The 14815-nt window shown below is 41.9% G+C and overlaps 1 protein-coding gene across 1 annotated transcript in view; it reads right to left on the bottom strand.

Moving 5' to 3' along the window:
- The window catches only part of NCBP1 (nuclear cap binding protein subunit 1), a 2903332-nt gene that overhangs the window by 1237096 nt on the left and 1651421 nt on the right, over positions 1-14815 (bottom strand). The window contains exon 15 of the mRNA XM_044060340.1: positions 6318-6380. Coding sequence (XP_043916275.1) covers positions 6318-6380 — 63 coding nt within the window. The remainder of the gene's footprint in view (positions 1-6317; positions 6381-14815) is intronic.

Genomic DNA, 14815 nt, shown 5'->3' with positions numbered 1-14815 from the left:
AGGAATTTTTTTTTTGTTTTTTTATCAGACAGAAGAGAGAGAGAGAGAGAGAGAGAAACCCTACTAACAACAGTAGGCAAGAAATACCTCAAGGGTAAAGGGGGGGCAGTAACTTATCAAAAAACAGTTACTGGCGGGAAGGAATAAAGTAGTGAGCAACACTGGAACAGACCAAAAGTTCAAGAAAGGGTAAGACAAGAATTATACTTCCGAAAACTATTGAAGTTTGAAGAAATTTGAAGTGAAAAAAGGAAAAGTTACAACCCGACACTAAGAGCTAACTGGAATGACCACGTCTTCGCAAAGTGGCAAATGAGATCTGAGGTAATGGGGAGAGATGAACTGTGGGCAAGGGGGATATACCAAAGAGCTTTTTGGTTGTCACGAGCTTGCTAACGGCAGAGTCAGATCTGAGGGCTCGGATCCAAACCCAAATGTGAACAGGAGATGAAAAATTGACAATATCAGATCAGCTGTTCAACAAGTTGCTTTTTTTCAAAAATATAACATGAATTGGCATACACAGGCATTTCAAATTATACCTCTCCACTGCCCACATTTTTGCAGAATGCCCAGATTTTTCGTCTCATATTTGTGGGACATTCCTCAAAATCTGTGGTTTTCTGGCTGATCGCTCAAGACGGAAGATGCTTAAGAAGGAATTACATTTGAGTTTCTGACTTCATGTCTTCCAGAATATGCATGCTAACAACTCATGTTATTCTAGCAACTAAGTTTATAAGAGCAATATTTAAAATCTATCCATATTTTTGGGCCATGTCCCCCATTATTTTAGGCTTTGTCATATTTCTTATACTAAGAGGTTGAGAAGTATATTTTATATGCATATCAACAGCTTTACCTATTGTGCCAAACAGGAAATACTGAAATTGTGACTTATCTGGTGAAAAAAGTAAACTCTGAAGCAAAGTATTTCTTATGTCTTGTAAAGCACCAGGAGACAAACATTACTTAACTTTTCTGAGTACTAAACTCATAACGATATAGGAACTGCTTTGGTTTGAAGGTCAAGAAAGTCAACTACCACACCTCTAAACCTTTTACAAGAAATCTGGACAAAGTCATAAATAATTGGGGGGGGGGGCAGAAGCCCAAAAATAGGTTAAATCTTAAATACTGCTCTTACAAACTTAAGAAATTTTATACACATTTTGCATTAGCATGAATTTTCTGAAGGGTATGAAGTCCAAAACTCAAAAGTCTATCATTTTCTGACTTTATGTATCAATGATTAATTACAATCTCTCTAATGGAACTAAAGAGAATCCAAATGAAGCTCTCCCTCACAAAGGCTACTTAATTTTCTGCTGAGCTGTACTGACCCAAGCTCAAAAAATTCACAAACCATGAAAATGTCAACAACTTGAAAACCTCTTCATCTCAAAGGATGAATCCATCTCCTCATCTGCTTAGAAAATGTTTGCCAAATGTGGTAGAACCATTTACGAATTCAAAAGTTCTGCATAAGACAATAAATACAGTTTTTTAAACTAACTCAACGGTAATGAAATGGTAAGTATTCAGGAAGCCTCAAACTGCACTATGACAAACAAAATACCCTGCTGTTTTGTAAATGAAGAGAAACTGTACAAAGGAAACCGTCACTACTAAACCAGTTGGCACCTCTCAGTTAATGAAGGGTCAAATTTTTGAGTGCCGATAAGTTGGACAACTGTCTGGATTTCTGATTCAGAGCTTCATTTAAAGTGAGAAAAAAGTTTTAAATTAAGTAAATATTTATTAACTTAATGTTTTCACATTTAGGCTGCTTAATTACAACACCGAAACCTGTGAATGCAACACTGAGATTAAGCTGAATTCTCAAGTACAAGTGTGTGTGTTCTGCTTTTCAAGAGCTGTGGGCTTTAGTAACACAAAGCAGTCCTCACAACTAATGCTGCAGCCATGAAGAGAAACATTAAATATTTGGTGCTGTAGGTGTGAATGAGAGGAGTTTCTTGTGTACTTTTCAAATACTAGCTTCATCAGATGCCTGGAGGACAAAGGTAGTTTAAGACGGAGCTTGACAGTACCTTCACTGAAATGGTCAACTATCCCTTCTCCTTGGGATTGAAGTTGGAAAGACTGCCTAAGAGGCAATATGAATGGAGCTTTCACCAATGGCCAAGAAGTGAAAGCCTAAGAGAGAAGCTGCAAAAGTTTAAAGAGGATCAGAGAAGAGCTATTAAAAAAGTTATCACAAATAATACAGATGAAGCAGATATGCAAAATGCCAGTTTATCAATTTTAATTAGTGCTTAACCAAAAAATATTGGTTAAAAAAATTCCAGGCTTGCAAAATGCTGTCAAGAAAAAGATTTTAACTTTATGGTGATCTTGATTTTCACTCTTCTAAAATAAGAATCAGATTCTTGGGTAAGGTCATCAATAGGTAGTACTCATAAAATGCATCTAGAATAATGCAGAAAATAAAGAAACAACAGATAAATGGCTATTTACACAAAATAAGCTCTAGTTCTTCCATCTGTGGGCACCTTGTAAAAATGAACACTAAAAAAAAAAGCAGAGCTGTGCAAGAACTTAACATAACAGATGCCCTACGGATCACTGTTGCAGCATTCCAAATAGATGGGTTTTCACCTTTGACATCATGCAGTGTTACCAAAGCCTAATCCCTCCTGGAAGCATACATCCAACATATGATCTCAGCTCACAAACATGGGTATACAAATGGACATAGGAGCATAAATCCTCAAATAATCTCCAAGCCAGAAGCCTGAAGACATTCAAGAGACTAGTTGTCAGAAAGGAGGGGCATAGCAAGAGAAGAGGGGGCCTCTTTGGTACTACGGCCTGTCAGACAGAACAGCAGAGAAAAGCAAGAACAGGGGAAGGAGAGTGGGAAATAAAACTGCAACAACAATAAGTAGGATGTCTATTGCACAACTGTACTATGTCCTGACTGAAATCGCTATTGCAGTATTCCAAACCGATGGGTGATTCACAAATAAACTCAAAATGTGACGAGCCAGTAGAGAATCTCAAGAACTTTCTGCAAGAAGTACATATGGGGATATGTTGGTATGCTTCCTTCACATCCAGAAATACTAGAAAGGCCTACTGAAGGATAAAAGGGAGTAGGAATCACAAGAGACAGCATTTTGAAAGTGGGTAACCTTGAGGAAGGCACTGAGCTAAGAGAGATCCAGTATGGGTCTCCACTGTCCTTTTCTTGGTACTAGAAATGGTCTAGAGTAGAATCTTTGTCCCACAAACTGAGAAGGAACTCGTTTTATGGTGCCTTGTGACTGTAGTTCCTGAAGGATGAGAGGGAAAAGACTTAACTGGTTGCAGGGAGAAGGTGGAATGACTCTAAAGGAGGTAGTTCTTTCCAGGACATACTGTATCCTTTTTTGATGATAATGACGAGTACCCACTGGTCAGTGGTGATCTTTTCCCAACTTGTAATGAAAAGAGTCTTTCTAAAAGTGGAATGGTAGGACTGAGGGTGTAGGAAACACAGTCACTGAGACCTATCTGTGAAGTTAGGCCTCCCAGACCTGTGGTCCATTTTCACAATTTTTGGAAATTTTTACTGGAAGCATTCTCATATTTCTGAAAAGGTCTATGTCCCCCTTTAACAAAGGATGTGGGCTTGGTCAAGTAATTCTTCTGGTATATGGTCAAAGTAAGAAGGATTTGCCTGCAGTTCTTCATAGTTTTATCTTGCTCCTGCAAGGTTTTGAAAAGCTAGCTACCTACAGTCCAAACAAAAGGTCCCGGTCAAGGAGGAATCTAGGAGTCCATCTTTAAAATCATCGGGCAGAGACTGGTTATGCAACCAGGCATGTCTTTGAATAACTGAACCAGTAACAGTTGCTCTGGCAGAGGCATCATAGCTACATTTTATACTATGCCTAGCAACTTAGTGGCCTGATTTACCAACAATGACATTTACTTCTTGGAGTCTATGCCTGACATGTCAGCAAAAACCTTTTTAAATTAAGGATACACAAGAGGTATTTGGACATTTGGATCTGACAATTAATGGTGCTGAAAGCTAGGGTGGTAGTAGTAGCCCTGATGTCCTTGGCTGATGGTGGGCCATTAGCATTTGACAGTAGCTTAGGTTTCTCAATGGCTAAGGAAATACCTGAAGGATCAGCTACAGGATTGTTATAAAGGAACTTATCTGAAACCTTGCAGAATGTGCCTGGCCTTTGGGGGGCTGGGGGATGAGAATCAGGAGCTGGGGACGTTGATGCAAAAACATCCAAAAAGACCTTGATATCTAGAGGGTCAGAGGAAGTGGCTGCAGAGCCTACCTCTAAAAGACTGTCTCTTCTGATCAGACATTTACTCAGACTACTGATCAAAACATTTCATCTTATTTATAACTGTCTCCCTGAAGCTGCCTCTTCCACTGGGGAATCAGGAGAGAAGGAACTCTCATCACCTGAGGGCACCTGTCTAGGAGAGTGAATATGAGATGAGGAAGCTAAGAAATGGTCATCAGAATCTGGGGCCTCCTCCTCAGAGTTGATTCCACAGTAATCTTCTGTGGAGTGAGTGGAGAAGCTGGAAACGAAGGAGGTTTAAGAGCCGTAGCTCTGAGAAAAGCCCGGGATCCAGTCCTTCTACCTGGAGTGGGGAGAAGAGGAAACTTACTTAGTCTTTTCTCATTTTTGTTTCTTTGGGATGATGTCCACATGATTCAAGCATGGAGTTTCCAACTTACGATATACTTCAGTTTTCCAGGATTTGTTTCCAGTACTAAAATTTTTGTGGTCTTCAGTTCCCTCTGAGATCATGATCCTCTTGTTCCTTCATCTTAGTTGCAGTGGCAGCAGCAGTCTCTCTGGACATGCAGCCCTCAAATGCTATACTGGCCTCAACAGAGGGCATGTGAGGTACAGTTGGATGTACCACACGTTCTGTAACCTCTGTGGGTATATTGGAATTAGACTAGGCAGACAGTCTCAGGCATAGGCCTTTTGAATTTTTTTTCTGAGTGGAAGACACATCAGGGATCCACTATCTTAGACTGGGCCAAATGCTTCAGTTGCTGGGTCTCTAAGAACATGTTCAATGAAGACAAATGAGAATGCAGTACCTCGGGTGCACAGGACTGGCAAATGGAACAAGATTTATAGTAGTTCTTTGCACCAAGCAGAAGGGGACACTGGGTATGGAGGTCTTTGTATTGTACCTGCCACACACACACACAAAACCTGTCTTGCTAACATTTGACAAAATCACGCAAAACAGTTTTAACAAGAAGGAAGGCTCCCCAACAGGGTACTTACCTGAATCAGACTAGGCTTACTATACAAACGCAAAGGTCAGACAGACTGGTACAAGATCAACATTCGGGCTGGAGGCATGAAAGTCTGAAAATTTACACGCATATGTCTGCTTATATACACCCTATGCTTGTGAGATAAAGTAAAGTCAGATGTATGCTTCTGGGAAGGTTTAGGCTTTGGTACCCTGGCTGGACATTAGCAGTGAAACTCCATCTGTCTGGAATACTCCAACAGTGATTTCAGTCAGGACATGCAGCACTCCAACCTCTTTATGTTAACAGATAACACCAGCAGTCAACAAATGCTACAGAAAGAGGAACAAAACCCACTACTGACAAATCTGTGCTAAAACTGTACTACGAAAGACTGTAAGCAAGCAAATGCAATAACCTGCTGAATAAGAATGCCTTCAGGAAGAACACATGCTTGAGAAAGGGGTTAGCAAGTTGTATACAAGGTGATCCCCTCAGCAATGACTGCCAAAAAGAAATGCTAAAAATAGACAGCTGCCAGAATAAATCTTGCACACCACGCATATAAAGTACTACCCAACAATGACAGCATGGTCTTCTAGGAAGTAGCTATAATCCTAAAACACACATAACAAGGGTAGTTATATACTATTAAAACATACTTAAGGGTACTCTTTCAAGAATGCAAGTATCTGCACAAACTAAGTTTCCTTTATAAAGACACACGTGTGTGTGTGTGTGTGTGTGTGTGTGTGTGATATATATATATATATATATATATACACACACACACACACACACAGATATACACATATACATACATATACACACACACGTACACACATACTAATAAAAAAAATCTTATAATGTCACTAAAACGAAATGGCAATGTTATTAAAACTAAAACATTAGTACCACCTTCAGAATTTCACTTATACTACAGGTAACACAGTAAAACAGCTCTGCTGACTTAACCCTTAACAGGCTGCAATAAAAAAAAAAAGAGAGAGAAGTCATGCAAAACACGCCAAAAGACAATATAATTTTATCAACTTACCAGTCTTCCCAACTCCATCGAAATTGAAAATTACTCAAATGATGGGAAAACCAATTGATAAATCTGGAAGAAAAATAAATAGATTAAAAATTTTACATTACATTACTAAAAACAAAGTTCTTAAATTACAATCCGCAATATTTAGGCAAGCATTTAAGATAATATGGAAAAGCATTGGCAGCCTTCTTACAGCTGCACTCCAATCAATGCTAGTATCCCCCCTAGGATAGGGGCATAGCAGCATTACTGGGAGAGGCAAGAGTCCTATGATCAAATCATTCTTGCCTGCGGGTGCCTTACAAGAGCTGGGCGATAGGGAGTTGGTCAGCTTACTTGTCTGGCGGATGACCTATACCCCCATGGATCATAATCATTTCCTTGTGATGGCTCACTGCACCTGCTTCTGTGCTGTTGGGATGCAGGGAGAATGCCTCTGCATACTCCTGGCTTACACGCATGCAGACAGACGTACTGAAAAGGCTTGTAGCCCACTGGTGCAACATCTAGTGCTCCCATTGTTTGTATAAGTGGTAAGCCAGACCCATTTCACTCCCTCCCCCAAATGGGTGAGCTGACAGAAGTTACTCCCATCCTCCTCTGCCTGCCCCTACAGGCACACAAACTGCTAAGCAAGGTCAGGCCACCCTACATCACAGTCAGGCCTTTATCCTTCTATGCCACATAGCTGGACTCCAGACTTGGTTTAAACACACACTACTACAAAAAGTACCACACCAGGAAAATCCTCATATAGCTTGGGACCACAGATGAGGGTCACCACATACTGTTATGGACATGTAAAACTCTGCATTATCAAACAGCAAAAGGAGCAATGGTTGGAGAATAGGCAGTCTTTGCTAGCTTGCACATTAGTTCATTTTTATCTGGACACCCAAAACCATGCAGTCAACCTGTCTGAAGATCTCTCAGATATTTTGCAAAACTCAGTTGCCAATTAACTGCTCTAAATTCTGAGTTCTTATAGGTAGACTCTGCCAAACACTCCTCTCAACATTCGGGAACGTCAGACCTCCAACCAGTTCAGATCAATTTGCATCCTCCAGTAAACCACTGCAGGGTCAGTTGTTTTATTTTTTTCTTCTTCTACAGGAATCTGAAATCCTTTAGAACCATGTAATATCTGTACTCTTTCTTTAGGACAGGCAGCTGATTGCCCAGGTTTAGGGACACCAATTCAAAGGCATTTGCTAATGCTTACAGAAAAAGGCATAAGGTGGTGTTTGGGCTAATCCATGCCGATAAGGTCCAGATATTACATACATATCTACATTACATCCATATATGGTCTTCCCACAAGAGACCATTATACTAGGGGACTTTAATATTAACTGGTACTCCTGCAACTCTGACCACCCTGCCACCCATACCAACCTCTAAGGCTTTACCCAATTAATTCAAACCACAACAAGGTTTGATAAAACTACTAAAAAGGAAACTATCCTTGACTGGATTCTCACCAACTACTCCACACTTTCCTATTGTTCTGGTACCCTCCCCAATTCACTCAGTGACCACCTCCCAACATACATTATACGTCATCAGGCAAACCCTACAAAAACCTATCTACTTACCAAATTCGCAACACCAAAAATTTCAGGCCTCAAGATTGCTTAACATCCCTTAAGCTTTGCAAATGGAAACCCCTCAAAACTTTATCCCAGGACAGTGCAGTCGACTACTTTAACAAAACATTTTTAAATATCTTAAATAACATGGCCCCTATCAGGACAACACAAGCAAAATCTAATTACTCTCCTTGGCTCACTAAACAGACAAAATCACTCCTAAAAGAAAGGGATAAAGCGTGGCACGAATGGACCCACAAAAAATCAAGTCACTCACCAGAAGTATCTACAGCTAAGACTCAAAGACTTGATAAGAAGAATTACAATACTAGCTTACAAGCTAAATACCAAAATAATCCTCAAAAATTCTGGACTACTTTAAAATACTACAACCAGGTCAAACTAAAACCCCTCAACCAACAAGTAATCCTCTAGAATGTATCGCTACCCAGTTTAATAAATACTTCATTGACTCCATCAAAATCCTTACTAACCAAAACTCCTCATGACTGCCCATCAACCCAACCTCTCTACTAGATAACACATTCTCCTTAAAACCAGTCTCAACACACAACATACACACATACTTGCTCAGGCTAAAACCCACAACCCTGGCAGCTGACAACCTACCCTTAACTTACTTAAAAATAGCAGCTGAAGCCATCTCCTATCCAATTTCCCTACTAACCATTCCATATCAGAGCAACGCATCCCCACTCTCTGGAAAATTGCTCACATAATACCCCTACACAAAGAAGGTCCCTCCACAGACTTCTCTAACTATCGGCCCATAGCAATCCTATCCCATCTATCAAATATCCTTGAAAGGTGTTCACACCCAAATACTTAACCATCTCGTAGACAAATTACTTACAAATACTCAGCACAGATTTCGCCCCTACCATAGTACTACCACAGCCCTAACACCATCAGTCAACTTAGAAATAAAGGTGAGCTAGTATCAGCAATCTTTTAGACTCCTCAAAAGCCTTTGATACAATGTCTCAAAACTGCTGACTGCTTTGTCCAAACTGAACCTAACCTACTCCACTCTAGCCTGGTTTCAGAAAGTACAGTTTTGTACCTACCGTAAATGTAGATTTTCGAGTGTATACACTGCTGCAGTCATTACACTTGGGTTATCCTGCCATCAGGCGGTTCCCCAGTTGGCCCGAGTTCCAAAGTCTTGGTCTGGAGTCGGTTGCTGTCACCTCCTCCCTGACGTCAGTGTGACAGGGGTATATAAGATGCAGCCGACCCCATTTTCTTCAGTTTTTCTTGCCCCAGATGTCAGGTGCCTCCAAATAGGTAGACAATTCCAATTGCTAATAAAACATACATAAGAAAAGCAAAAAACAACTTACAGCTACCAGCAAATACTCCCCATAGGTAGTAAGGGTAGAAGACATAGGTGCGTACCAGCCAGTAAGAGGGGAGGGTAACCCGGACTGCAGCAGTGTATACACTCTAACATCCACATTTATGGTAGGTACAAAACTGTACTATGTTCATCGTGTTACACTGCTGCAGTCATTACACTTGGGTAGAATCCCAAAGCTGAGGTAGGGTGGCTGGTTCTATAAGGCATTAGAGGTGGCTATAAGGCCCTGCAGTAGCGAAGCCAGCTCTGGATTTAAAGTATAGAGGCAAATGGTAACGCTTTGTGAAGGTATGTACAGAACTCCAAGTTGCTGCTTCTAAAATATCCTTGGTAGGCAGTTGAAGTGGCTGTTGCCCTGGTGGAGTGAGATCTAATGCTGCTAGGTACAGGTTTTCCATGGTATGTGAAGCAGAAATGTATACAATGTCCTATCCATTTTGAAATAGTCTGTTTTGAAATGGCTTTTCCCAGTGCTCCTGCAGCATATGCTACCAATAATTGCTCAGATTTTCTGAAAGCTTTGGTTTTATCCAAGTAGAAGCGTAACTGCCTGTGAATGTCCAAAGAGTGCAGTAGTCTCTCCCCTTTATTCTGTGGTTTAGGATAAAAAGTTGTCAGGTGAATAGTTTAGTAAGTGCACACACAGCCAGGAAATGGAACAGCTCCTTGTAAGTTCACCAAAGGAGATTCAGTAAATCCAGGTAGGCACCAAACGAATTCAAATAATTCCTTTATTCAGAACCACAGAATGATAACACACAAGCGCTTTCGCTCAGAGGAATTCTGAGCTTTATCAAGTGACACCATGCTGTTAGATCAGGTGTCTTATATACCTTGAAAATCCTAGATTAATTAGAAAGCACTGCCAATTAACAATTTAAAGAGACTTTTTTTAAGAGAGGTGAATAGTTTGGTTTAGAGCCACACTGGATACCACCTTTGGCATAAACGTAGGGTTAGTTCTTAAAGACAGCCTGTCCTGGTGGAAAATGAGGAAAGGTTCCACTGCCATTAGTGCCTGTAATTCTGAAACTCTTCGTGCTGATGTTATTGCCAGGAGCAGAGCAGTTTTCCAAGAGATATATTTTAATTCTGCTGTGTTAGCTGGCTCAAAAGGAGGTAAAGTTAGTTTTTCCAAAACAAAGTTGAGGTCCCAAGTTGGAGTAGGTGCTGTCTTATGTTTTTAGCCCCTCTGAGGTACTGTTTTAAAAGAGGAATAGAGAAAATTGGTGGATCCGTGTTGTAATGAGCAGAGATGGCAGAGGCGTGGATCTTGATGGATGAGAAGGAGAGGCCTTTGTCCAGCATCTCAGTTAAGTATTGTAGTATCTGAGGAATGTTTGGGACAAGAGGGTTGGTTTCAGACACAGAATGTCTTTCATTTATCCGAATAGGCTTTCCTGGTACTTGGCGTTCTGGCCTCCAGAATGACATCCATAACAGCTTTGGAGAGAGGCATTGCTTGCTTGACTAAGGAATTTTCCATGCAGCTAGGTTTAAGGTCTTTAGCTGGCTGTGTAGTATTTGATTGTTGTGCTGAGTCAGCAGATGTGGGATTTGAGGCAAAATCTAGGGTGGTTCTTGTGCTAAGCTCCTTAAGATTGGGTACCAGTGCTGGCGTGGCCAGTCTGGTGCAATCAGAATCATCTTTGGCTCTTCTTGCCTGACTTTTATGAGTAAGTTTGGCAGGAGAGGTAGTGGTGGGAAAGCGTATACTTGTAGGTTCTCCAAGCTGAATGAGAGGGCATCCACTTTCCATGCTTGTGGATGGTAACTCCTTGTGCAGAATTTTTGCAGCTGGCAGTTTACTGGGGATGCAAACAGATCTATGTCCGGGCTCCACCATTTCTGTGTTATCATTCTGAATATTTGTGGATTCAATTCCCATTCGTGTGGATCCACGATGTTTCTGCTCAAGTTGTCTGCCAGTGTGTTTTTCTCTCCTGGCAGGAATTGTGCTTGCAGATGAACTTGAAGGTTTATAGTTGTGTTCCACAAGGTCATGGCTTGTCTGCAGAGGGGGTAGGAGTATGTGCCCCCTTGCTTGTTTATGTACCACATAACTGTTTTGTTGTCTGCCTTTATCAGTAGTTGTCCTGGATGCAGCAGGTTTTTGAAAACTATAAGGACATTTTCTACAGCTAGCATCTCTTTTTGATTGATGTGAAGATGCCTTTGTTCTGTGGGCCACGTGCCCTGAATACATTTGCCTGCCATGTGTGCTCCCCAGGTGTAATCCGATGCATCTGTTGTCAGTGTTTGCCTGGCTGTGGGTTGTGTAAAAGGCTGTCACTTGTTGAGATGACAAGCTTGAGCCCACCACTGGAACTACTGTTGAAGGCAAGGGATTAGTGGTATAACTGTTTCCAAACTTTGACAGTGTTGAGACCATACATTCTTTAGGTATCATTGTAGTTTCCTCATATGCAGTTTGGCATATGGAATCAGTAGTATGCAGGATGCCATGTAACCCAAGGCCAGCAGAATTTTTCTTGCAGGGAGTTCGGTCTTTGTTGCCATCAACTGAAAGTATTGAGTCAGTTGTCTTTGCTTGCCTGGCGTGAGATAAGCCATCTGGGCCATTGTGCTCAAGCTGGCATCCAGGAATATAACCTCTTGTGAGGGCACTAGTTTTGATTTCTTTTCATTTACTGTGTACCCCAGGCAACTTAGTAACTTTTTTACAAACGCCAGATGTTTTAGAAGAATGTCCTTGCTCTCTGCTTGAATCAGGCAGTCGTCCAGTTATGGATAAATTTGAATTTCTTTCTGTCTGCAAAATGCAATTACTGATGCCAGGCACTTTGTGAAGACCCTGGGTGCAGTAGATAAGCCAAAGGGCAGTGCAGAGAATTGGTATTGTATTGAACCAGCTATGAATCTGAGGTATCTTCTGCAGTTTTGTCTGATGGGGACATGCAGGTATGCCTCCCTGAGGTCCAAAGTCATGAGCCAAGCTTTCTTGTCCAGCATGGGAAGAAGCTGCTGTAATGTCAACATTTTGAATTTCGGAACATCCAGGTAAGTGTTTAGAGATGAAAGATCGAGAATGGGCCTCCAGGCTTTGTCCTTTCTGGGTACCAGAAAGAGTCTTGAGTAAAATCCTTGTCCTTGCTCCTGTGACGGTACCTTTTGAATAGCTCTCATATCCACGAGCGCTGTAATTTGTTTTCGAGCCTCTGCCCATTGATTTGGTGGCAGATTTGGCATTCCTTTTAACTTTGGCAGAGTGTGAAAGTTGAACCTGTAACCTTGAATTACAATGTTGAGAACCCATTTGTCTTTGGTGATCATTTGCCAATTGTGGTAGAAGAGTGCCAGTTTTCCTCCCAAGGGGGCTGCCAAGAGGGATTTGTTTGGCAGCTGTAGTGGGAAGTCATTGGAGCTGCTTTTTATATGGTTGGGGTCTGTCTTCCCCTTCTTTCTGGCCCGATGCAACCCACTGTCGAGGCTTATAAGGACCTTGTGTTTGACCTCTACCTCTTGGACATCTATCTTCCACTTTGAGGTCTGTCTGTAATTGGAAAGGACCAATTCTTAGTTGGCCAGTTTCTGCTAAATCTAGGAGGCTGAACCTGTAAGAAATCCTTCACCGTTTGCATAGATTTTGCCTTATCCCCCATTTTCTTTAATACCTCTTCTGCCTTAACTCCAAATAACACATCCTGCTGCAAAGGTGCATCCAATAATTTTGCTTTAACATGATCTGGTAACGTATGTTCTTTTAACCAAGCATGTCTTCTAAAGACAGAGCCTGTAACTGCTGCTCTGCAGGAGGCCTCTAGAGAATCAAAACCACATTGCAAAGCATGCTTTCCCACTTGTTCAGCTGCATGCAACAAATCCTGCATTTCTTTAAAATTATGAGGATCTGACTCTGGAAGCATTTTCTGTTTTAACTGAGACAGTAAAAATTGCTGATATTTTAGCATGTGAAACTGGCAATTTAAGGCTCTCATTGCTAAAGTTGCAGACGTATATACTTTCTTTCCCTATCTGTCTAATGCTCTGGAATCTCTGTCAGAGGGGACTGGATTCTTGGCTGATGAGGCCTTAACCCCTCTGGGTGCCTGAGAAACAGTTTCAGGGTCAGCTACAGGGCTTTTATACAGAAATTTATATGAGTCAGGGACTCTGTAGTATCTGTCAGGTTTAACAGGGGCTGGAGGTAAGGAATCAGGATTTAAGCTGGATTCAGTATACACATCATCCACAATATCTAACACTGGCGGAATAGCAAGGGGTCTGTGTTGAGTTAATAAAAGGAAGTCTCTGAGCCTTTTCTTGGATTCTGAGTAATCCTGGCCTTCCCAGTGGAAATGCTCCCTCATGGTATGTAGGGTTTCCCCAAAGGAGTAGTCCTCAGGATGATGGAATTGATCCCTCAGCATCAGAATCCTCATAAGGGGGAAAAGAGTATCCTAGGTCTGAGGATGAATCAGAAGAGATGGACACCTGGTCGGATGAGTCATAGTCTGCATCCTGTCTAGGCCTTTTATCAGGAGGGGGATGGGACCCCCTGATCAGAGTGATTAGGTCTTCGGCCAGTTTGAGCATTTGTTTCTTAGGCATGGAGGGCTGTCCTGGAGAATGCTGTATTTCTTTCTTTGATTTTAAAGGAGGCTTAGACTTAGCTGAGGGTTTAATGGTTAACTGAGTAGGTCTGAAGACACCCTCTGAAGCTATGGGTTGCTCAGATAGGATCCCTCTGAAAGGTTAGTCTCGGTAGGCTGAATAACTTGTGCGTCCGAAGGCCCAGCCATCTCCACGTGGGAGTCAGAGACGGCCTGTGGTTCTACATAAGCAGTCGTCAGGGGCTGCGAAGGCTCCTTGCTGAAAACCGGAGAGCAGGTGACTGGCCTAGAAGAGGCTTCATCAGTTTTAGGCCTCAGATGCCTATCCTTATCCTTTTTATGTATTCCGGTCATCGGTAGTTCTGACGGCATGGTATAATTGAATTTTCTACCAAAATAATGTCGGGCAAAATCAAACAGACGTTTAATAGTGCGCTTGTTAAACCTAGGACAAAACCGACAACCAGTGACGTCGTGGTCTGGGCCTAGGCATGGGATACAACAGGAATGGAAATCCTTATGAGGTATTTGCTTCCCACAAGAAATACAGTTATTAACTTTTACTGACATCGGTCTGTGGCAAGAAAAAGTTTCCCCAACGGGGTACTTAGCTTTGTAGACGACTTCGGTTCTGGATTCGGAATGAAAATCTCAGGAGACGGCCGACCAGCACTTGCGAACTGCTTTTGCTTCGGGCACCGCACGGCAAGAAAGACTGAAGAAAATGGCGTCAGCTGCATCTTATATATCTCTGTCGCACTAACGTCAGGGAGGAGGCGACAGCAACCGACGCCGGACCAAGACTTTGGAACTCAGGCCGACTGGGGAACCGCCTGACGGCAGGATAACCCAAGTGTAATGACTGCAGCAGTGTAACACGATGAACATCTACCTCATAGATCGGCAACAAGCGGTACAGTGGAACAAAGCTCTTTCTCCATTACTACCAGTGACTAT

The sequence above is a fragment of the Protopterus annectens genome, chromosome 2.part0 (assembly GCF_019279795.1).
Source record: "Protopterus annectens isolate FY-2018-M chromosome 2.part0, PAN1.0, whole genome shotgun sequence".
In the NCBI taxonomy this organism is placed as follows: domain Eukaryota; kingdom Metazoa; phylum Chordata; order Ceratodontiformes; family Protopteridae; genus Protopterus; species Protopterus annectens.
Note: the sequence above shows the minus strand (reverse complement) of the source record. Positions and strands in the feature narration are given on the sequence as shown.